This window comes from Lepisosteus platostomus, chromosome 10 (genome assembly GCF_059453375.1).
Source record: "Lepisosteus platostomus isolate fLepPlt1 chromosome 10, fLepPlt1.hap1, whole genome shotgun sequence".
Lineage (NCBI taxonomy): Eukaryota > Metazoa > Chordata > Actinopteri > Semionotiformes > Lepisosteidae > Lepisosteus > Lepisosteus platostomus.
Window position 1 is genome coordinate 9,157,579 of NC_142620.1, and position 24,185 is coordinate 9,181,763.

The window sequence follows — 24,185 nt, forward strand, 5'->3', positions numbered from 1 at the left end:
TTGAGCCCCAGAACGTACCTGGTTGCTCTTCTATAGACTTGATTCCAGAGCAGTTACAGTATGTCTTTTTTGAAGTGCAGTTAAATTGATCAGAATATTCAAACATCCTTTTATTTCAATTGTACACTTTTAACGATGATGATATTGTTTACTTTTAAATAGGTGGCTTCTTCAAACTTTGGCGAGTCTCGTAGTATTTTTATTTTGTGCTACCTGCATGTAACACACAGCACTACATCCACCCTGCCCTATCAGGAATTGTTTAATCTTTGGGAGATTTCCTTTGAGGACTCTGCTTTTTTCCTTCTGTTTTGGTCTGCAAACTTTATTATACCAGATATGATCAGTCATTGATATAAATTAGGAAGATCAGTGGTCTAAATATAGATTCTTGAGGTACTCCCCAAATTATATTAAACTTAGTTTGTTTTCTAGGTATTTACTAGTTCTAGTCTAAATCTATATATTACCTTGGATGCCTACTACCTACATTTTAAGAAGTATTCTTTTATGGGGAACGTTATCAAAAACTTTCTGAAAATCTACACTTCATTCTGAAAATATACCATATGCTCTGATTGCATGTACCATACCATATGTTACTGCTGTTCCATGTTCAAATACATCTGACAAGTTAGCTAAGCAAAACCAGTCTTTTCAAAATCCTTGTTTATTGTTCTATTACTGTACAGATGATCCCCCTAGTTAAGTTCTAATTATCATCTATATAATATTCCATGTAATGGAAATAAGACTTATTGGTTTATAGTTACTGTTTATCTCAAGGCAGACTATCCTGTTTCAGTTTATATTTTAGTCAGTCCACAGGACATTTGAAAAATTGCTTTACTTGCTGTACCTTTTAAAAGCTTCTTTATGGTAAGGTTCTTCATGGTGATGTTAGTTTGATTTTCTCTTATTGTGTACAAATTTATCATATTTGATAGTGACACCTACTACTCATCATGGGACTAAATTTTAAAAGATAGGCTTTCTGTCCTACTTTTTAATCAAAATCTCACACTTCCGTGTTCCTGCTGCTGCATAACAGAAGCTTGCTTTTCTTCCCCTTGTAGATGAAAACTGTTTCAGCCCTCTTTGGTCTTGTCATGACATTATTTCGTCAGTCTGTCATGTCAGTTTTGGAACTGTTTCAGATCAAAACTGAACTGTTCCAGATCCTAAGTTTTTCTCAAAGGAAACACAAACTAGCCTGAATGGTATCAGATGCCTTGGCGTTTATACTCTGTTCCTTGTGTTGTGTTTTATATTGCAAGTGGAAATGTCTTTAAAGCATCTATGGATCAAGAATGGTCATTTACATCAGATTAAAAATTCTGCAACAGTGTTCCAATGCCTTATGTGGATGAGAGACCTCTCATGTCCTTAAACTGGGTCCCTTGGTTATGTAATACTAATTTGAAGACACTTGTCAGCCCGTTCATTGTGTTGTAGCTCGATGTTTTGAAGTTGGTTGCATGGCTATAAAGTACCATTGATCAAATATTGGGAGAGGAGCTCTGCAGTTAAGTCAGTCTGGGCTTTAACAGATTACAGCGTTAAGCAGTGGAAGGTCTCGTGTCCTACATCACCGTCTCTCTTTCCACATGTTCCGCGAAGACATCGACGAGTGCACGAATAAGACCATCTGTGGGAAACATGGCATCTGTGAGAACATGGACGGCTCGTACCGCTGCCTGTGCGACCAGGGCTACACCAGCCCGCCGGGGAACCCAGAGTGTGTGGGTATGTTACACAGACGGCAGGGCTGCGGCACTCCTGCTTCTCCCAAGGTGTTTTCACCTATGTGTGTTTCTTTAGCAAATTGGAGGCAGAGTGGCTAAGGATCTGTGCCTGTGGCTGGAAGGTTGCCAGTTCAAATCCCATGGCTGGAAGAGGAATCCTACTCTGTTGAGCCCCTGAGCAAGGCCCTTAACCCCAACTGGTCCAGGGGCACTGTCCAATTGCTGACCCTGTGCTCTGACCCCCAGCTTCTCTCCCTGTCTGTGTCTGTGTGTCTCATGGAGAGCAAGTTGGGGTGTGCGAAAAGACAAATTCCTAATGCAGGAAATTGTATATGGCTAATAAAGTGATCTTATCTCTTATCTTATCTTAAATGATCGGGATTGTTATATACATTCTCAGGAATACCGGAGTCTGTTTTGTTTTGTTATGCGTTTTATTTTAATCCTACCTCATGGGACTGTCTTCAAGGCATGTGAGTGGAAGCCACTTGCCCCAGTGGCAGGTAACTGTAGACACCTGGTTCAAAAGGACCAGTGTGCTGATACATTGCATAGGCAGGCTTCTGAGAAAGGGAAAAAGAGAGAGAGGTCTTGACTGAGGATGAGATGACAGGCTCTGATCTGTCTGGGCTTCGCTGACAGACATCAATGAGTGCGAGATGAGCACGGCGCTGTGCGGGACGGCTTTCTGTGAGAACGTGGAGGGCACCTTCCTGTGCCTCTGCCCCAACGAAAACGAGGAATTCAACCCCTTGACAAGCCAGTGCCACAACCCTCTACTAACAGGTAAGGGGTCTGAGCAGCAAGGAAAATAGGCTTTGCACACCCAGATATTCGTAAGATGAAAAGTATATCATTAGTTTCAAATGGAAAACAATAGGATCCTGCATGGGATATGTGCAAAAGTACCTAGTTAAGTAAGGGTTTTTGCAAAGAAGCTGTGGGATCACAGTTCATGGTTGAGCCTTTATTTTAACATTATCTTGTCCTTGTCATTCCCTAAATATAGGCCCACTATAAGTGAAATCGAACTAGTGTCATGCTCAGTGAACACTTTTGTGTTGTAGTTTAAGTCACAGTTTACTTCATTAATTTGGAATACGTATAGTGATCTTCAATTTTACATCTTTACATCTACCCATTACATCTTAGAACTGAAATGCAAACAAAAAAAAGGGAATTTGAATTTCACTTCACCAGAAAATACAATTGGAACTAGACTGTTTTTCTTAAAGCTTCATTGAAGACAGTGTTACCTAATCAATAAAAAGTCCCATCAATAAAAAGGAAAATATGAATATGCTGAGGTTTTCTGGCAAAAATGTATCAGAATATTTGTAGACTAAATGTCTGCATGAATTTTTTCAATGTAAATAGAGTAATGAAATGTAGTTAGTTGTACATTTCAATAGATGGAAAGAATGATCTTGTGCTACAATGTCTGTGTCCTTGTGTTGTCACTTCTGTATAATTTAATTGAGCATATACCGTATGTGTGTACTTTAGTGCATTTCACTGAAATCCATCTTGGAGTGCCAATTTTTCCAACTGAAATGTTTAGAAATGATGTAAATGCCATTTTTCTGTACAGTAAAGGCTCTGATTAGGAATGTGATTGCAGTGTGTACTTTGACACTGTTGCATAACGTTTCTATGAGCTGCTGGAGCAGAGACCTTGTTAAGTACAATTTAGGTGAAGCAAACGTCTGCCATCTTGTGGTTATTTGTTGCACTCTCCGGAACCTAAGAAGAGACTTTTAACTAAATCAAGCTAAAAGGGCCATTTCATTGTTTCTGGATGATTCTGTTGTTGTTTCAGACCTAGTAGTAAGAAAACTACGTTGCTTATTTAGACCCCCACTGTAACTAGGTGGAATTCCTTATTATACATATTATAACGAATACTTATTAAGGATCTCTTGGTTTCAGGCCAGGGCCGCGGAGGAATCTCCAGGGATTATGTGTTGTCTGCAGACGAGAAGGAGAGGAAAGAATGTTATTACAATCTGGAAGATGACAATTTCTGTGACAATGTCTTGTCCCGAAACACTACCATGCAGGAGTGCTGCTGTACTGTGGGGGCTGGCTGGGGGGACAACTGTGAGATCTACCCCTGTCCCCCTGCTGGAAGAGGTAGGAATGGGGATGGGCAACACTGGTCCTCAGGTGCCAGGTTAGGTCCCATAACTTAGAGGCACCCTTTAAATAACAGCCGATTAAGATGTGTACAACAAAGACTGTTTGATTTCTTATCTACTTGTTCATTTCAAGTATTTCATTGAGGTTTGAGATGAAAAGAAAGACTGCAGTCAGAGTTCTGTAGAAGCACAGACCAACAGTGAGGTCCAGTACATCACATACAGCTGTTTTGTATTTAATGTGTGTATTTTACATAAGCCAAAGCAAAATTTAAGCCATTTTGAGAGAGCAAACACCATAGGCATGTTTCCTTTAGCTATACTTTAGTTACAGTATGACAGGCTCTGTGCAACATAACTAATACAAAATATCCTGGCAAGTAACCATGTGTGAAAATGGAACCTGTGCCTTATCAGCAAACTGACAGGTAATGGAGGGATACAATTCATGAATGGAAATTCAGGAATGCTCATTTTCCCCTGAAGCACACTTAAGATTGCACATTCCTAAACATTGCCTGGAGGAATGGAATCCTTTGGCAGCAAGCTAGAATTATTACATACGATTGTTTTACTTCTACCTGCACAAAACCCTTCTCCACAGTCTGCATTGTTGCTAAATGAACGTGGTTTTGACTTCCAGTTGAATACGATGAGCTCTGCCCTCATGGGAAAGGAGTCCTGTCTGTGGATAGCCCCTCCCTTGGCCTCGCACAGCAGCTGTTTAAAGGTCAGTGTGTCCTGTCAGGGTGTCCACCTTCACATCTAATCCAGATACATGCCATTATGTACCTGTTATTCATGCTGATAAGAAGTAGGATTTTTTTTCCTTACCAACCACAATGAAAAATACTATAGTCGCATTTGTGGTTCTCATACTGTTTATGGTAAATATTTGGTTTTGGAGATGACGGAAAGGACTTGATTCCTATTTTAGTGACACTTTTAAAATCAAGTCTTAATATGGCATAATCATGAACCACAAGGGCAAACATAGGAACAGTTACCAACAAGAGAGGGCTGTTTGTCCCATTTGGCCTGTTATTGGGGAAGGCGGTAACAAACACTTCTAAGCATGAACCAGTGGAAGTGTGGTGCCAAGAACTGTTGTGAGGAGCCATTACCACATTCTTCTTTCTGGCCATGAAATGACCACCGAGGTTTAATTTCCCTGATCAAATGTGGTCAAACCTTATTGCGCTGTACCTGATCCGATTTTGTTTTTTTGTTGTTGTTAGAGAAACCAATAGACAAGAAGCAACAAGCCCCTTTTTATCAGCGTTCTCAAGTTAGAACTGTGAATACATGCATAGTATATACAGTATACTATACTGTATAGTATAGTGATACAGGCATAGTATAGATAACAGAACAGTTAATACAGACATTAAGTAATCAAGGGCTGCCTTTTGGTTTTTCTTTTTGTACTAATTATTGGAGTTGGATTCACTTCATTTTTTCACCGTTTCCAGATGCTGATGAATGTGAGATGTTTGGCTCAGAAATCTGTACAGACGGCAGCTGTGTCAATATCTATTCTGGGTACTCCTGTTACTGCCGTATGGGCTACTACTATGACACGATCCGGCTGGCATGCCTAGGTAAAGCAGTCTCCATCACACTGTTCCATAAATGCAAACAGGCATATTCTGGGGAAATGGGGAGGAAAAAAGTTAGCTTTTTTTGTAAGAGTTTCACAAAATGTAAGGTACACAAAATGTATTAAGGACCATTTACTAATTGGAGGAATATGCACACTCCATGCAGCTGCATGTGGCCTGGTTCTGGCTGCGCTCTCTAACTGTGCCATTCCCTCTACATCAGACCACAATGAGTGCGAGGTGGAGGACACCTGTGTGGATGGCACTTGTGTCAACACCCCAGGGTCCTTCAACTGCTTCTGCAGCCCGCCCCTCCTTCTCGACAGTACCCGCAGGCGCTGCATCGCCGCCAACTTCACAGACGGTAAGGCGCTCAGTGACGGTCAGGGGCACGCACAGCTTGGTCTGCCTCAGAAGGAGCAGGGGGCCATTGTATGAGGGATACTTCATGTCATCGTGAGCAGTTAAGAACATAAGAAAAGTCACATACGAGAGGCCACCTGGTACTTGTAAACCTTTTGGTAGTTAGTAGCTGATTGAGCCAAGGATCGCATCCAGCTTCATGAAGGAAGCCAGTGTAACTGCTTTATCTTTGTGGCTAGGTAGCGTATGACCTACTCCCACAACCATTTGAGTAAAACAGTGCTGCCTGTTCTATTTTAAATGTGCTCCCACATAGTTTCCACTTGCGTCCTCTGGCTTGTGTTTCACTGTTCATTTCCAGGTTCGCATTGTTAAATGTCACCCCTTTTAACAGCGGAGGCCTAAATCCTGAAACAAAGTAGTAGCATACTGCCTTTTTTTAAAATCCCAGACAATCAGAAGTGTACCTCTTTCTCCAGAAGACCACCTGAATCCAGATGAAAGAATCCACATGGAAATCTGCTGGCAAAGGCTGACAGAAAATTCAATGTGTTCAAATCCTTTGCTTAATAAGAGGACCACATACACTGAATGCTGCTGTCTTTACGGAGTGGCCTGGGGGGACCAGTGTGCCTTCTGTCCCAGTAGGTTGTCTGGTAAGGAATGCCAAGTAGGCTTGCGTTGACACTCAAACAAACCAAGTTCGGTTCAGCTGCACATGCTTCATAATGGTCATGCTGTTGTTGTTCACAAGCATGATGACAAAATGAACTCGTACTCCGAGAAATCACAATACCAGTCTCCTTTCTTATTGGTCATTGTGTTGTGTTTGACTGTGCCGTAAAACAAATTTCCCCTAGGGGAAAATCAAGCTTGAATTGAATTTCGCCCAAACTTACCTGAGTTACAGTAAGATACGGTACAGTCTCACTTTATTTTTCTGAAGCAAAATAGGTAACGGAGGGATTTGAATACCATGGCTACAACTCAGTGCATTTAAGAATGGCATCCAGCCTGGCTCTTCTTGAAAATCCTCTCTCATTTTGCTGCAGCGCACTACGCGACCCTGTGCAACAAGCCCCAACGGGGGCTTGAAGGAGCGGATGGCCACCGAGAGAGGCCGGGCTATGAGTATGGCCCCGACAGCCCCGTGTACGGCCCAGGCTACGGAGATATAGCTGGTGGTCAATACTATCACAACCTGGGTCCAGAGTACGGGCCCCAGGACCCGCACACAGGCATCATCTTTCCTGGGCAGGACCCCACGGATGACTACGGTTCCAGAGAGAGAGCGAGAGTCCCCGTCTTGAGGCCACGAGAGTTTGCGCCTCGCCTGGTGGATCCCTACAGGGGTAGGAGTCCGTGGTGTCTGACACAGCGCCGGCTTGTAGAAAACCGCAAGACGCGCTTGATGGATTCATCTTGCATCGTGTCGCTGCCCTGCGTTGAAATGACGCTTCTTTCTCGTTTCGCCCGATCAGATCGATATGACGGATTTGAGGGCCTGCGCGCAGAGGAATGTGGGATTTTGAATGGCTGTGAAAATGGCCGATGTGTCCGTGTTCGGGAAGGGTACACATGTGACTGCTTTGATGGTTTCGAGCTGGATTTAGCCAAAATGGCATGTATTGGTAAGTTCTTATTTTCTGTAGTCTTAAAATTAAATTAAATTTGAGATCATTTAATTATAATCCAAAACCAGAGAAGGGAAATTCTTCTAATGAACCAACAGAGAAATTAAAGCTGTGAAGACAGGGAATTGCATTCAAACTCTGTGCAATATGTGATTAATTTAAACCTCTAACTCCAAAAAATAGAGAAAAGGTCTGTCTGTATTATTGTTTAATTTTTGGGAGGGAGGAAAGTGTATTCCAGAATTACTTTTGCAAAGTTGTTTTATATATGAGTCCAAAGAAACATCACACTGCTTGAGCATCAAGTCATAGAATCCTTTTCAACTTTAATGGTGAGCAGAAATATTTCTTTACCCATGTTACGTAATACTTCAGGCTGACAAAATTTCAATTTTCTTTGTTTAGTTTGAAATCAAAGTCTTTGCTCTTAAACATACTGACAAGATTACATTGTTGTATAGGAATTCATTTCATGGAACAATTTCAGCAACACTCTAAAGAGATCTACACTTTTTTCCACAACACGGCAATGTAACAGATTTAGATGTTATTATTTTAAAAAAATACACTTGTGGGAGAGAAAGGCTTTCCAACTGTCACTGGGAGAATACCACCAACATCTTGAATTTAGAAATGACATAAACAATTCAGGGTCATTTAAAAATAACAAGAGAAAATGACAATCGTTTTACCATTGCCAGCTGTGAAATTAAAACCATTCTGAGATCACGGTGATAGGATGTCTCAGACAATACACGTCTTTCAATGTAAGAGGCAACAGCTGACTTGTTCAATGTATTACACCGCTGAAACCTGATGTTCAAATTGCTCTCTCACACGCATTATGAAGCCATCCTCCATCACTGAACATTTAAATCCTTCACTTGTTTTAAAGATGTGCTATAAGCCACAAGAAAGTGCTTTAGTACAAACTAGATGTTAAGTTTTTTGACAGCACTGTAGAGCACATTTCTATTTTTTTGGTATTTCTGCTTGTCCAAATAAGCATCAAACGTCATCTTGCAGTGCTCTTCAGCACCTCCAGCTGTGTGGTTTCACAATAGGTTTGTTAGTTAGCACTCCTCATTCAGAATTTACTGAATATGCCTTCCACAAGGGTGTTAGGTCTGCCAGAGAACCGTCAAACATGTTCTTTACATTGACCAAGTGCTGCTTTCCATTTGCAATCCATTCCTATGGATTTGATGCAATGCAAATATTGATTTTAAATTGAAGCAAATTTGTGGAAAGCTTTGCTCATGTTTGGCAGTGCAGATTTTGCTCGAGGGCACGGGTTTTGTTGTAGCACAAAAAAAAACCCGGAAACAGTGTCGGGAAGCAATCCTTTCGACATGACCGTTGTGTCGGCGTTTTGAGGAGCCCGCGAATGAAAACCACATTCGTCTGCTGTGGACATGCTGACAGCGCTGCTTCTCTTTGCAGATATCAATGAGTGCGAAGACATAAGTGACAAAGTCCCGCTGTGTCAGAATGGTGCCTGTGTGAACACAGAGGGGTCATACAAGTGCACTTGCCTGCCGGGATTCGTGGCTTCATCGCAGCCTCACCAGTGCATCCCTGAGGCTCCTGAGACAGAGCAAGAGGCAGGCCAGTGAGACCGGTAGAGGCATCTCTCCCTGACCTGCTGCCAGTACCAGGGCTCTGGCCCTGAAATCACAAGAGTAAAACAGGAATGTCCCCCCCAGCCCCACCTTCTCTTCAAAAAAAGCACTCGGACGGACCAGTGATGTGCAGCGAATGTTTTGCATGGGATTTGTTCATCATTTTGCCTTTAAGGGATTTCATATAAGCAGGACTCCTCCGTCTACTGTCTCCATAATAATACATGGCTTACACCCCATTTCCAGGCGTGCGATGCAGAATACAATGTACAGAAGAATTGCGATAAATATCAGAAGTACTGCTCTTTAAAGAGGATTTTATTTATTGCTTTCAGCGCATAAAGCTTTTGTGTTTACTAATGCTAAATTATATTTTGTAAACATTTAACTCCAGGCTGGCTGTCCGTTTTGAATTTCAATGGATTGGGGAAAAGAGAAGCAGGCTGAGACATTATTTTGCTTCCCTGCTACTACTTCCTGAAAGTGGCTGTTGCCCCAGAGTTTCAAAACAAAAAAAAGTGATATGTAACTATTTGCATCCTTGCTAGGCACTGGTTAAATACTTTTTTAGTATGTTTCAAAAGAATGTGGCATGTGTATTGTTGTGGAATATTGCTGCTGATGTTTTGTTCGGATTGGGGCAATATACCATGATAGAAAATACGCTTGAGAGCTCTGTCTTTACTGAATGCTTATGCTTGTCATTAGAAAAACAAAGGATAAAATAACAATTTAAAATATGACTTTAACAATAATGTACTATAGGGAATATCATTCTGCCCCAAAACATATTTATGTAAATAAGATTTAGATTACAATAAATTATCTAGACAAGAAAAAGCAACTGAAAAAATGGCTGCACATTGAGGTTTGTCTATTTGTAAACATCCAGAGTAATGTTTTAGCACTGAAAGTGAAACAGCTGCTCATGCAGCTTTGTTTAAATTCCAAAAACCAAAAACATAGAACAGAGGTGTATAGTCCCACACCTTGGGACAGTTTGGGATATAGCCTCAGGTATATGCGGGAGAACATTAGAAAAGCAAATTACCTTCTTATTAAACAACTATTATATACAGGAATGTAGTGTGTTACACGTTTATGTTACCATAAAATAACCTGCGATTTGGTTTTTTTTCTAGATAATTTCTCAGATATGCACCATTCAGGTTAAATTATTAGCCACTGGCAAAGGTCACAGTTTACAAGAAACGTTGAGTTCTTCACCTGAACCTGTTGTTGGTTAATTGTTTTTAAGAGACAGAATAATTCAACTCCAAAATTTACCTGTTTTCCTTACAGACATTCACGAGTACATCCAATCTTAAAAATCTGTCCTGTTCTTAGAAAGCTTGGCATGTTATTTTCTAAAAATCATCATACTTTTTTACACCAAAAAGCCAGTCCAGTGTACACAGCCAAGTCAATTAAGGCTTATCCCAGGGCTGCCTCAGTCTTAGTCAGATATGGCCTAACCGCAATCACACACTGGCTGAATGGCTCTCTAAAGAAACCTGTTTCCTAGCATCTCAAGAATTGCCACGACCCAACATGATTCTAGCAAAGACAGAAAGCACAGTTTATGTGCCAGTCTTTGCTCTCAACTGGTTAGCTGCAGTTTAAAGAATGAACTTTCCTGGAGACTGCCTTGTGCAAAAAAAAGACAGCACAAGAACTGTAGTTGGAACATGCATTGATAGTGTAGTGTAAAGTCTACTGGGTATCGATCTGTATGGTCAGCTTTGCTGTTCATGCTTTGTTTTTGCTAATTTACTAAAAAGAACCAATGGTCAGTTCTGCACATGAACAATTATGCTGTGGCTTTTTTGCAGAAATGCACAGTGTCATACAGGAAATTAATAAATGTTTACACCATTTATGCATGTTGGCATTCATGGAATATTATCAGATCCCATGTAAGAACATTCCCAGCGGTACAATCCAGGAATCAAGATCAAACATTGACGAAGGAGTTTGGGATGTTTGTACAGATGTAGTACTATGTATTTAATTGGTTTTGTTACATATTTTATTTAGATATCTAGTTGAGCAATTTGCAATTATTTTTGTCTTGACAAACAAAATCATATATGTTCAGTTTAAATGCCTTAGGTATTATACAGTAGATCTTGCATTTCTGTAAAATTTGTTAACATATCTTTGTCTGAAAAAATGGTTTACACTGTACCATAAGGAGTATGTATGTATCCTGCCCTGTGGAGCAGACATTGGAAATCAATTTAAGGGTACAGCAGCATCCTTCTCACAAAACAAGCAGCCATGCATCCAGCACAAGTTCATTTATTATAACGCTTATCCAACAACATCAGTTTAAAAGTGTGCTGCAAATCCAAGACTTCCACATTACGTTCCCAGTTCAGTTGTAGTTTTAGCTATAAGCAGAAGGAAGAGTGTCCCATTAATGGATTAATACATGTGGAAGAGGTTGCTGCCACCCCTTATACAAGTACCAAATATGTTATGTAGTATTGGATACTTGTTTTTCATTGACTGATGCCCATAATCTGCATTGTGTATAAAACAAATCCTCTGTAAGCAGTGGCTGCTACATAAGCCATGTGCTAAATGTAGCCAATGCTGCTCAGCTCTTCTTCCTTTGCATAGATGACAATGTTCCATTCAGTTACAGCAGTGGATGGAAATACAGGTATGTGCACATTTTGTCATGTGTATGTTTTTTTTTGTAAACCATAAGTTATAGGATTCAGCTATATAGTGGGGAAATCCTACTGGTAGAAGCTGTGCTCTGGAATTTTTCTACATTCCTCGTTTACCTCTAACCGTAGTCACTTTCAGTCATGAAAATAAAACTTTGAGAAACCGCGTGTTTTTGTTTTCTTATTAAAATTTAACAAAACATGAACCCCTGAGTTTTCTTTGACAAACATGGGAAAAAAAATCCAAATGTCAAATTATGCAAGCACTGTTGGCCACCCCCTCAACTATACTGGCAAAGAGTCTCATACAAAAACTGGTGGTTGAGTTATCATATTCCAAAAACATTCACATCATCACTTTGATACTATTCGGTTTATTTATTCAGACGTTCATAGTACAATTTGTTCAAGTACCTACAAAAATACATTCTTGAGGATTGTAGTCAGCTGTTATTAACTTAATGTGGCCAAAACATATAATGCAAGTCTTCAGGGAAATCCGTCTTCATTGTTCACTTACAGACGGCCCTGACATACCCTGCTGTTCACTACAATAGGGGTTTGTCTGCAGCTGAGCTTCAGCACAAAAAACATCTACCCTGCCAGGGAATTATAATTATTGCATATGTGGATTTCTGGAACCTTGTCTGTTTCTTTAAATATTTTTCAAAATTAAGAGTCAAAGGAGGAAGCATTATGTAACTTCATAAGATCACACTTTTGTTTTAGAACTTAAAAATATTTTCTTGAGTAAAAGTGTTCGAGTGCACAATACTCACTTTCACTGTTTTAGTGCTTTCACAATAGTAGCACACAATTTAATCTCTTGTAGCAAGCAATAAGATGAACAGAGAATGTAAAACACGTTAGCAACCCCTTCACAATTAAGAATTAAAGACAAAAATGTTATCCACCCAGAAATTGACTGTACCACACCTGTCACACCAGTTACAAGCTTAATGGAATGTCCTATTTCTTTTTTAACTCTGCAAGTTTCACTTGCATAATCCCTTATCATTCTTGGGTTTGGAAAATAACACACAATTCCCTCTTGTTTTATTTAACTGGAAACAGCGATGAAGGCAATGACAACTCCTATTATTCTACTGCCAGGTCACCGCATGTTGAAGCACCTAAGCACTGTGTGCATAACTACACAAGAAAGCAATTGGTTTGCCAACAAAACCTGTCTGTATTCTGCAATATCTTCAATACAGGGCAGTCCACAACAGCTACAAACTGATTTCTCAAAATGGAGGTTTCATTTTCTGCAGCTCTTTCATTATATTAACAAAGAGTTCTTTTACCAAACGCCCCATAGTGGGCCAGAGAAAGGAGCATTCTCATTCACATAAATGTACTGGTATAGTTTAGTTATCCAACACAAACAAGACCAGCGAGGAGCAAAAATGACTGAGCATAGCATTGGCCATTATTAATTTGCTGTACAATAATTCAATGTGTTTAAAAAATACCTACAGAAGAACAAAAAAGGAACTTAGACTGGATGACATGCCAGGACAGAACAATTTAACAGTTATTACAATTAATAAACAATGTTTAAACATACTGTGAACATACTTATGTGGTTAACCTACACAACCAAAAATAAAAAACATGACTAACCTAACACATAACTGCTTCTATGCAACAGCTCTGCCTCTACTTACAGCAGTAAACATTCCCCAAAAAATGCAATAAATCAAACACTTAATAAATTCCAACTTTATAATACACCAGTTGTCGCAGTCAATTTCAGGAGGTATTTTTCTAAAAAAATATCACATTAGTACATTACATCAATTTTAAATGGGTATTTAAGATCTTATATTCTTTTAGTATTTAAAATAGTGTAATAAACATTTTAGTCAGCTCACAGTAATATAAAGTAAAATGCAAATCACAAAATTGTCAACATTTCTACAATTTACCAAAATAGTGTTCTAGCAAATAGTGCAACTTTAAAAAAGGCTCATATAGAATACTAGAAAGAAATAAAGAAATAAAAACTAATGTCAGTCTTACAAGTTGTCATCATGACACAACGTAGTGAAATTATTACTGGAAACTGCTATTTCCCTTCTAGAAGAACTACTCATGACACTTTTTGTAGATCCAACTAAAATTTCAACAGATGTGACCTATATACAAAATGGAAAAAACAAAGTCCGTTTTAGGCAAGTGGTTTTGATTTCTAACCCAAGGCACTTTATAGTTAGTACAATCTAAACTAGCTACAGTATGCAGGGAAAGGCAACTTAATATGACATGAGACATGAAGGATCTTGGTCACCTGTGCACTTGTCTTAACCTGACCTCCTTCTAACTCAGTGTGAAGCTTACTCATCTCACTAATCAATTAAAATATACCCTGTCTTGCTGTCCTGTGTAAGTGTACCCTAACCACAATGCTGCCAAGTAGTCATTGTTGCCATTTTGCTAACAAAACATTTTGCTAAAACGTTGCTTGCTGCATTGAAACTGAGGATGACGACAGTCTTCTGTATAAAAGAAGCTGATGGGATAGTAATGCCATAGAACTGCCATTACTGGGTTTTTCCCATTAGAAATTGACCATTTCATGTATTCCCACTGTAAAGCAAGCAACTGGAGTTTTCCCTCTTCAGGTTCACAGATATGCCAATACGATGATCATAAATCTTATCTTATTATATCATTAATATTTTTAGCAGCACAATCTTCCTCTGATTTGAATGTACCTACTGTCTAGCCCTTGAGAGCCCATTGGCCAGAACAGCCTGTTAAAACTGAATTCATGCATGATCATAGGGCTGGTCTACATCACAGTTCTGTCAACAATGGTGCTTCTGGTTGGAAAGGGGGGACAGAAGGACATTTTCATTCTGCTCACTTCCTTCTATCATCCAGCCCTTTTATGATCCGTTCGAATATGTCGTATCGGATCAGTGCTCAAACCGCACTTTTCAAGACCAAACCAACCGCACTGCGGTGAAAGGATTTTTTTTTGGTGTTCTCGTACACAAGACAACGGTGGCGTTGTTTTTTTTTTCCCCTCAAAACTCCCATGATTCCATCCACTTGAGGCTTGCCATGGGGCTGCTGGGCTCGTGGGCTAGAGGGCCTCTCATCCCGTAAGACAAGGGGTGGAAAAGGTAGAAACTGGTGAGAAAAAACAACAATGCCTGTAATGTGCATGGATTTAAGACATTATCTAGTTTAAAAAAATAACCACAATAGTTTTAACTATTTCAAAAGCCCTAATCATACTGTACTAGAGAGTACAGGTCTCTGTTGTTACTGAATATAAACAGTATATTAATGTTTTATCAATGATGTTAAAAACACTTACAAAACCTCCAGATACCTGTATGTAATGATCAACCATAGATCAGACAAGATTATCATTTTGTTTTGTTACTAACATTCACTTAACACATAATAGATGTTGGTCATATTCTACTAATAGAATCAGTAGATTCTACTAATCTTTTCTAAACAGATTTCATTTCTTAATGTCATTTGCCACTTGTCACCTAAAGTGTTAACTAAAAGACAAGTAAAGACCTGCTTACAGATAGAAAAGCAGCTTCACAGGCAGGTTTGAATCAATATGTCCGAGCTCATGGGATAAAGTACTGGAAAGCGAAAACTGAAAGGCTTAAATGTATATCTCTGTGAGACTCAGGAGACCAAGCATGAAGTTTCCAGGAGACCACACTCACCTGTAGAGGAAGGTGAGGATGAGCACTGCCAGTCCTCCTTGGTACAGCCCCCGGGCCACCGCAGGGCGGGGAAGAAAGTCCCAGATCTGCAGCAGAGTGTCCCAGGTTATCCCTAAAACAAACACACCAGTCTCAGTGTTGGAGCAACCGGAGGAGCAGGCCTGCGTGTTGAAAATCCCTAAAGGACATTAACAGACAAAGACTGACCAGCAGTGTTACAGGGGGGTTTATAAGCCCAGTCCAGCCATGGTCACCCTATGTTATTACCACAAATGGGCGTTTATGAGTGACCATTACCAATCACATTGGGATCACAGAAAACATTCCCACTCATGGCCCAGTGGCTATTCCTGATAACGTTAATCCCGCCTTTCAGTTATTCCAGAGATGTTACGCACCACATGAATAGCAGGTGTCTATTTAGAATGCACTCAAGCCAGGTCAGGAGCAATGACCCCAGGCCAGAGCCGGATTTCCACAACAACAGAAACGTGCCCTCCTAAAATCCATCAACTTAACCCCCCCCCGTGCACTCTACTGTATCTCCACAGCTTGTCAACTGAAGCCTCACTGCGGCCAGGAGGTACAATCACTGCCTGTACTCCCCTGAGGATGGAGACACAATGACAACCGGTGATCAACACACGCTGTGCACTAGTGTTACCTGTAAGCATACTGTTGAACAGCATGGCAGGGAAGTAGTGATGGTAGTAAAGGATCCGGCTCATAGTGAAGAAAGGGAGGTAGTGAAGCATCCAGCCTAGGAGCATCTGTCCCCCGCCTTCCACCAGCACTCTGCAGCACTCTGCCCGACAGCAGGGGAGAGGACGAGGTAAGGACACAACTGGGCAGCGTCTCCAGTCATGAGCACCTATCAAACGCTCTGCCGCTCCCTTTGACTTTGTGAATTCCATGTAACCACCTGACATTTGCTCAAAATTAAATTTTAAAAAATTAAATGAGAAGAGGAAATCCTGAAGGGCAAATGGCTCTTGCAGGACCAGAACGAGCATCCTTTTTCAATTACGCTGTAATAAGGACTGACACAAACCATTACCATATTCGTCAACCGCACGTCATTTGCAATCATTTGATTTAAAAAACTGTCCGCACAAATTTATAATGCAGACCTCAGCAGCAGTTGCCGTACCAAATAACCTCTTCCTCCTGCTCTCTTCCTGAAAACAATTACCTTGAGCCCTCTCCCCAAGACGCACTCCTCGTTGGATTGAAATGCCTGCGATGGTAACCATGACAACATACAGGGCGATGCTAAACAAGTTCAGCCACCAAATGACCTGGAAAAGAAAGAGCTCCAGTAATCAAGTGTCTCAGACTGCGGCAGTGCCTGAATGCGGTTAGGACACTGGCCCACTTACAGGGTTACCAAGCAGATAGACGCGGTATTCTGTCTCATTCACGCCAGAAAACCGTAGGCCCTTAAGGAACAGAAATGAACAGAAAAAAATATAAATAACTGCTTTCTTGCTGCAAACATTGCTATAATGTCAGATTTATAATGCACAAGCCCTGTAGTACTCTTTATCAGCTAAAATAAGTCACATGGTAAACACCAATTATCAGACATTTAATGAACGTTAACTTTTACCTGATAGTTGATAGGCCAGTGCCAAGGTTTAGAATTTGCTTCATTATCTTTAGGTTTCAGGCCACTGTTACCCTGGGAGAAAAGGTTTAATTCATTCAAATGCAAAACTACACAGAGAGTAAAATCACGCAAAATAAGGTTGGGTTTCTCCAACACTTATTTTGTATTAAAATTAAAGATAATAACCTGCCAATGGTCTTTGTTTGTAGCGAGTGTCCTTTATTACATAACATATGACTGCAGGCCTTGTTTTGCTTATAATAAAAATGTGGTTTGTCTTAACCTACAATATACATCTTCCTTTACACAAAAGACCTAACACATTCTCCTGCAACGTGCCTTTCTGGATTTAAGGCAAAAAGGAAATTCCAACAGACAGTTCTCACCCGGATCATGACAATGTGAGACTCCAGCAGTATCTCCAAGAAAGAGGGCTTGAGCACTGACAGGCTTATATTAGGCACTAAAACAGAAAAACACATCAAAAAGCTTGTTACACAAGCGTTCCACACTTTGAAGATTATGCAGCAAAAGTATAATGGAGCCAGGTATATCTCGTACATTTTGCATTCACATGATCTTCAATGTTCCACTGTGAGTTGGGCGATTCCTTGAGATAAGGACTGCAAGTGACTTCAACTTGTTCCCAACCCCTGGAAGGAAATAATGTGCACATTAGATGGAACCCTGTGTTCATTCTTTAAAGACGTCGCTTCAGAAATATCCATCCTTGATCCCAGATTTTGGAGGCTTTGTGGTGTCCCAGGCACACTAACCAGCTGTTTCGCACAATCCTCAAGACAACTCAAGTTTGCTTCTGGGTAGTTCCATATGAGCCTCATGCTTTTTTGTGCACTGACTCAGGATCCACAAGGATAGACCATAAACATCAAGCAAATTAAACAGCCCTGGAAATCAAACCATCATCTACGAACCAGAGCTGCAGCTGCTCTGAAAGCTGAACCCACCATTTAGGGAGGGTCTTTCCGGAAGAGTACAGCACACAGCCGGTAGAGAGGTGAATGAAACGCACTTTACTCCTCAGCACTTTGACCAGGTCTCCAGGCTTCCCGCCACACACCTCGATCTGCCAGAAATCGTTGGGGTCACCAGTACCATTCTGCAAACAGAAGACAGGGAATAACAATGGCAGCGTCCACTCCCGATTTTCATTTTCCGAGACAGACAGACCGTCTGTTTGCACACAGGCTACTCACAATCCCATAGCCAGTGACCTGAAGGTGCTTCTTTGTCAGGGGGGCTTCATGCAGGTGGCAGTGCAGGTTACGAGTGGTTCTGAGAAGGAATTGGAGAATAACTTGATTCTTATACTGTAGGTGACATGCTGCACAAGGCTGCAATATTTATTAATATACCCTGCACTGATTATTTTTTTCTATCTTGTTTTTGTGCCAATATAGTTCTGCAAATACTTGAAAGACGATTAATTCTCAGGGGTTCATAGGAACACTTAAATCTTAAAACAAGACTGTACAACAAAACATTTTTGATTATGCTTAATTGTGTCTTCACAATCACAGTTCTAATGACTTCACAGTTTGATGACTTCAGGGAGAGTGGTTTTGTAATTTGCGGGTGCTACAAAAATTGGCCAAGGTAGTAAGAAGCTCTTACTCTTTATGTTCCAGTCTGATGATATCCTTGTGCTTAACAAGCTGCACAGGCTGAGATGGATCTTCTGAATCAGAGACAAGAAGAGCATCAACATACCATGACAAACAACACCCTCAAAACAGCTCAGAAAACTTTGTGCGTGAACACTTAAAACATTATACACTGCTGAACGAAAAGGGACAAAATAAAAACAGAACTGTTCTTGAACTTCCTCACCCTCTCTGCTGTCCTGCCTTCTGACCAGCCACAGGTTATTGAAATCCTTGTGCAAATAGGCAGTGATCTGAAAAACATATAGAGGAAAAGGTGCGTCAATGAATTGAATCTCTCTTTAATTTCATATGAAAAACATCAAATCCGGGTCACATGAATACAGCAAACAGACCTGTTGTTGCTGTGCTCCCACTCCTTCAGGATACAGGTGCCAGTGGGAGTGGAGGTACCCTCCAGCAATCCGCACATTCTTCACTGTGATGGTCGATCCATAGGCCAGGTCTGCAGAAAACAAGCAACATTTGCATCTACATCATCATTCTGAAGCCCTGGAAATCTGTTTTTCCCCACTGTTAATGCACAACACTGTGAACACACAAATCAACAGAATATTTTGCACTCTCAATACGGCACATGTGAACCAACTTACACTCTGGCATGGAGGCATTGTGCAGGTTGTTCCCAACCAGTCGAGACTGGAAGGCTGAGCTGAAAAATCCATCTCCTGGACCACTACACAGAGGACAGACAGACATATTTCAGCCAGTGAGATTCATTACACTATCGCCATATTCAGCCAAGCTTCTCTTTAGCTAATCCAATCTAACAACTAGCTTAAAAGCCATGTGGCAATTTTACATTATTTTTCATTCATCTCTATTGCATACAAAGTAATTTGCATCTCAAATCTGATTTAGACAGATACAGATTACAGATTTGTACACCTGCATAGCTTTTATGGGCTTCACAATGCAAGACTTTCAAACACAATAAAACTGTTTCATTGCAGTAGTTTAAAATTAAATATATATATACCTTTTGTTTAAAATTACAAAGTGTAATGCAAAAATAAGTATGTACAAGGAAACAGGCAGCAAGATCAGGCATAGCACACGGGCCAGAAAGTGCTTCCCTAACACAGCCTGCAGGGAGAGAGGAGACAACATTCAATGAGATGACACAAATTTGATACTCTAGCCATATTCAGATAAAATTCATAAATTGAAAAAGAAGTGTAATCCTGTTAACATTTTATAATGAATTTAAAAATTGTCATTACACACCAATAAAAATGAACTCTCATGTAAAAATATTTTCATCTTTTGTTTCTGCTAAAATTATCATCCACAAAATTTAATTTTCACATATTGCTGCATAATTTTTTTCTTTTTTTCACAAGGAAATTGGATTCAAAATTTAATAAAAAGTAGGCAGTCCTGTGAGAATAATAATATCCAAGATTAGGTATCACGATTCCTGCACATTATAAGCAAACTGTCTACCAGTCTTCCTGATAAATGTGGATTTTAAAATTAAGTATTTTAAACACTCAACTTGACTTGAAGAAAAATCAGAACATGACAAAAATAATTTATGAGACTATGACCTACTAGAGAAAACACTGAATGATTTCTGTGAGCAAGGTTAACTTTTGCTACTAAATGCACATACTAGTGACAGGGTTAAGTCTCCAAGCAGCCTCCAGAGATCCCGCACAGTGTTCAATCCCACCAGCAAAATGACAAAGAGTCCCACAAACTTCACCCCCAGAGCTCCTCCAAGACTGACACCTGTCAACATCAGCCAAAACCACCAGCGGGCACCGAAGGGCCTGGGTACAAAGAAGCAAACAGGTCGAATCAGTGATAATATATGTAAGAAATTTTGAAAACACTGAATTACTCTACACAGAATTCACTGAATATTCTGCTAGCACTGTAACGACCATGTTTTGTTCAGACAAAAATAGCAAGATATCAGATAATCAAATCTCCAGGTCTCAAATAAACGGCTTACCGCTCTCTTTGTGAATTGAACTTGACCATACTCAGTACAGCTCCCATTATAAAAAACATTAAGATAGGGTCAAGCAGAATGTATTGTGAAATTGTAATACAGCCGGTGTCTGTTGGGGAAAGAAAGGAAGTGTTACTACTTATAAAATTAAGAAAAAAACTAAAGTAAAAGACACAAAGTGAATATAATATAACACACAGTAAGGTTGAAAATGTTCATACTTTTTAGAGAAGAATATTTTCTAGACAAAGAAGTGACATTACAGAGAAAAAAAAAGCGAACTTGTGCAGCACATTACTCAACAAAATGGAACCGTGAGCAAAAGCTTCTCTAGATATTGGATTCCTGAAGCAGAGCAGCAGGAGTTGCATCTAACCATGAAAACGTGTCCAATATCGGGCATGAGTAAATGATCCTCGAGAGGCTGATTCCTTAAGGTTTTATAGCTGCTTTCAATTAGCTACTTACTAAGACCTTGAAAACAGCTGTTAAATAAGTTCAATTAAGTCTTTAAAAACTGGATGTGGATAAAAACCAGAGGACCCTGCAATTCCACAGGACCAACTGTCTATCTCTACCTAAGTTATTTCACATTCATCCCAAAAATTGAACATGGAGCAGCCAAAACAACACATCAGTCATCCTTTAATCAGTCAGCTCATTCGTTTGCAGTCAGGAGGTGGCAGTGTGGGAGCTCTGTATGGAAAGTCTGTTTTAAGTCCATTAACTTCCACATTGCATGCAATATGCCTGGTCTGTGAACCCCAGGCCTTAGGCAGGGCGGCGCGCTGAAAAAGAGGACATCTCTTACCAAAGACGAGGATGAAGGCAGCGAGGAGAGCCGCCGGGAGGGAACCAGACAGCTCAAGCACAGTGAGGAAGGCACAAGGCGGCAGACATGAGCCCAGGAGCGCACAGAACTGAAGCCAGACATCCAGACAAGCACAGGAGACAGGAGGCAGACTTGTAATACACCTCAAGCTCAGCAATGAATGGCTCCCCAATTCAAAAACTACGCATGTAGTCTGGTGTAACACAAGAAAAGAACTCCATTCTTCTTATGAGGTTTGCCCATTACAAGTAATCGATAAGGTGAAATTGCATCACATTCTGAACAGTGATTACTGCGTGGAATTGTTACCCTAGTTTTTAATTCCAGAATCCCAGGTTAAAATTAATGACCGATACATCTTAGTCATTTTTTTTAAATAGTGCAGTAACATCCGTAATTATTTTTTCTGAATAAACTACAAAAGCTATAGCATTCCTTCTTTCAAGGCCACAAGCTCCTACCCCTCTCATCCCCCAGTAGGTGTGGTGTTCGTATTTGTCTCCGGGTTTGATGAAAGGAAAACTGCCATCGTAACCAGTCAGGTACCCAGCTAACCCAATCAGCATCTGGAAAAAGCAGTAATAAGTGTCAAATTAGCTCGAGAGGGGCAACAGATGGGGACAGTCACAATCTATACACTCTACATAACAGATCTTAGATGGGAAGCTCACAGCCAGAACTCAGTACAGGTGACATATTCCAAAACTATAGGTATACAATGGAGAACGGAGCAAAGAGAAGCACTAGAAAACAGCACTTGCAGAATTCTGATCATTTCAAAGTGTTTTCACATGAGGGAAGCAAAGTTTTTTCTTTTCTTGTAGAAATGTGACAAGGTCTTCACACAATAAAAAGTGTAGTTAATGTAAAGAGGTTAAATGATGTAATCATAACAAATCGCACTTTCCATGCCAGCCAGATAAGTCTTAATCTCGACCGCGTCGTCCTACCTTTCCTAAAGGTGGGTGCACGTCAAAGAAGAATGTCCTGTTGATGTAGTAGCTGCCCATTTTCCCAAAGTGGGTTTCATCCCAGCTGCAAGAAAAAATGAAAAATCCTGGTAATAACGAAAATGACCAAACGTTTCTAAAACGCCGAATGACTTGTCCTGGCTAAAAGGAACAGATCAGGCCAGATGCTCACATCTACCGATACAACTGCACTCTGGCGTTTCTATACTCGTCTCTGATTTCGTCTGAAACTCCTTGAAGCATATGCAAACTCAAATTCATGTGCCATTTTATGTTGTTCCTCCATGACGCCCACATGACAGGTACACAACATTTTCCCGTCGGGATTGGGATTATGTGGATAGTGACAAAAGAGGAAAGGACTGCAAATGTTCAGATAACTAAAGAGAGATCACATTGCAGACAATAAAAAACAAGAAACGGTATTTGGAGACAAATGCCTTACCAAATGTGAGGCGGTTCCAAAATCTTGTAAAACCTTGTGAACAGGGACAACAGCGTCACAAGCACAAGCGAGAGCACAACGCGTAGTTTTTCGGAGTTAGCGTCACTTGTTCTTAACGTTGAAGGCTCGCAGCGTCCTCCATGTGGCCCGTTCAGGAGTGTTTTCTCGCCCTTAGGCAGCGAGTGGGTTTGGTGATTAGTATTCGCATCCTTTGCATTAGGGTTCATAGCCCATCCCTTATTCCCTTCCTGCGTTTTAGTGCAACATGTTCTCTTCCTTACGACTTGGGAATTTTGTTTGTGGTTAGATTGCGTTTCGCAGACTCTACTTTGCATGGGCATTTTGGATAATAAATTAACAGAAAATACCTTTAATGCTAGTAATTGATGCTTAGTAAACTTAGAATTTAAATACAGAAGGTTTAGGGTCTTTTTTTAATGTTGTCGTTTTTGAAAATTAGCTATGTTTCTTTTGCAGATAAATCGGCTTTTGATCGAATGATACGTACTGTCGTATTTAACACTGTAGTGCCATCTACTAGTTTATCAGCATGCTCAATGCTTGTTATAAATAAAAAAACATTCTTACTTAACATCTCATCCTTAAATTATGTAAATGAACAATTAGGGTGCACTACATTGCGTTTTTCTCAAACTTTCCGCTCGTCCATTATTAATGTTCAGGCTCCCTCTCCAGGATACATCAGCACCGTTTACATGGGAATTACATTACACTACAGGTCAAATGCACGCTACAGTCGTACGCAATACAAAAGGTACACGTTATCTTATCATCCCTGCCATACATTACACTATCATACAAATGCGAAGCATTAATTTAAATAATCTTAAAATAAAAGCGCCTCTAGCTACATTCAACAAACCTAATCCCAACTGTACTTGACAAAGCTCGTCTAAATTCTATACGCGATTGACGCCTCATTTCTGAAGTGCGGCTTCACCTACGTCGAAAAGCACAATGAACTTCGAAGGTGTGTAAATAAAATGAACGGTTTACGGAGGCTTGGCCATAGGATCAATCCGAATAAAAGTAAACTCTACACAATGCGTTATACGAACGCATAGCAGAATTACTGTCGGTCCCCCAGCATTCGTCCAAGGAGTTCTGGGACATGTCGTTCACTGCCTTGTCTGAGCGAGTGAGAGCTAACGAACATAGAGGGGGAGGGAAAACTACA

At 40.3% G+C, this 24,185-nt stretch overlaps 2 protein-coding genes across 3 annotated transcripts in view; one reads left to right on the forward strand and one right to left on the reverse strand.

Annotated features, from left to right (window-relative positions):
* LOC148653225 (latent-transforming growth factor beta-binding protein 2-like) overlaps positions 1-11,947 on the forward strand; it is a 126,879-nt gene extending 114,932 nt beyond the window's left edge. For both annotated transcript variants that reach the window (XM_088647963.1, XM_088647964.1), the window contains 10 exons: positions 1,621-1,746; positions 2,388-2,531; positions 3,675-3,878; positions 4,527-4,613; positions 5,356-5,484; positions 5,708-5,848; positions 6,327-6,503; positions 6,900-7,199; positions 7,329-7,478; positions 8,925-11,947. In XM_088647963.1, coding sequence (XP_088504089.1) covers positions 1,621-1,746; positions 2,388-2,531; positions 3,675-3,878; positions 4,527-4,613; positions 5,356-5,484; positions 5,708-5,848; positions 6,327-6,503; positions 6,900-7,199; positions 7,329-7,478; positions 8,925-9,097 — 1,631 coding nt within the window. In that variant the 3' untranslated portion in view covers positions 9,098-11,947. The remainder of the gene's footprint in view (positions 1-1,620; positions 1,747-2,387; positions 2,532-3,674; positions 3,879-4,526; positions 4,614-5,355; positions 5,485-5,707; positions 5,849-6,326; positions 6,504-6,899; positions 7,200-7,328; positions 7,479-8,924) is intronic.
* Positions 11,948-12,139: 192 nt separating this feature from the next.
* On the reverse strand, positions 12,140-24,119 carry pomt2 (protein-O-mannosyltransferase 2). Its single transcript, XM_088647970.1, has 21 exons — positions 22,988-24,119; positions 22,522-22,606; positions 22,033-22,137; positions 21,551-21,659; positions 20,740-20,848; positions 20,395-20,554; positions 19,759-19,865; positions 19,373-19,455; positions 19,115-19,224; positions 18,946-19,012; positions 18,730-18,793; positions 18,312-18,390; positions 18,063-18,214; positions 17,656-17,747; positions 17,481-17,557; positions 17,095-17,166; positions 16,865-16,924; positions 16,678-16,783; positions 16,150-16,290; positions 15,486-15,597; positions 12,140-14,922 (listed from the first exon to the last, which is right to left on the reverse strand). Exons 1-21 carry the CDS (start codon positions 23,326-23,328, stop codon positions 14,817-14,819), a joined length of 2,337 nt encoding a protein of 778 aa, XP_088504096.1. The 5' UTR covers positions 23,329-24,119; the 3' UTR covers positions 12,140-14,816.
* Positions 24,120-24,185: the final 66 nt, after the last annotated feature.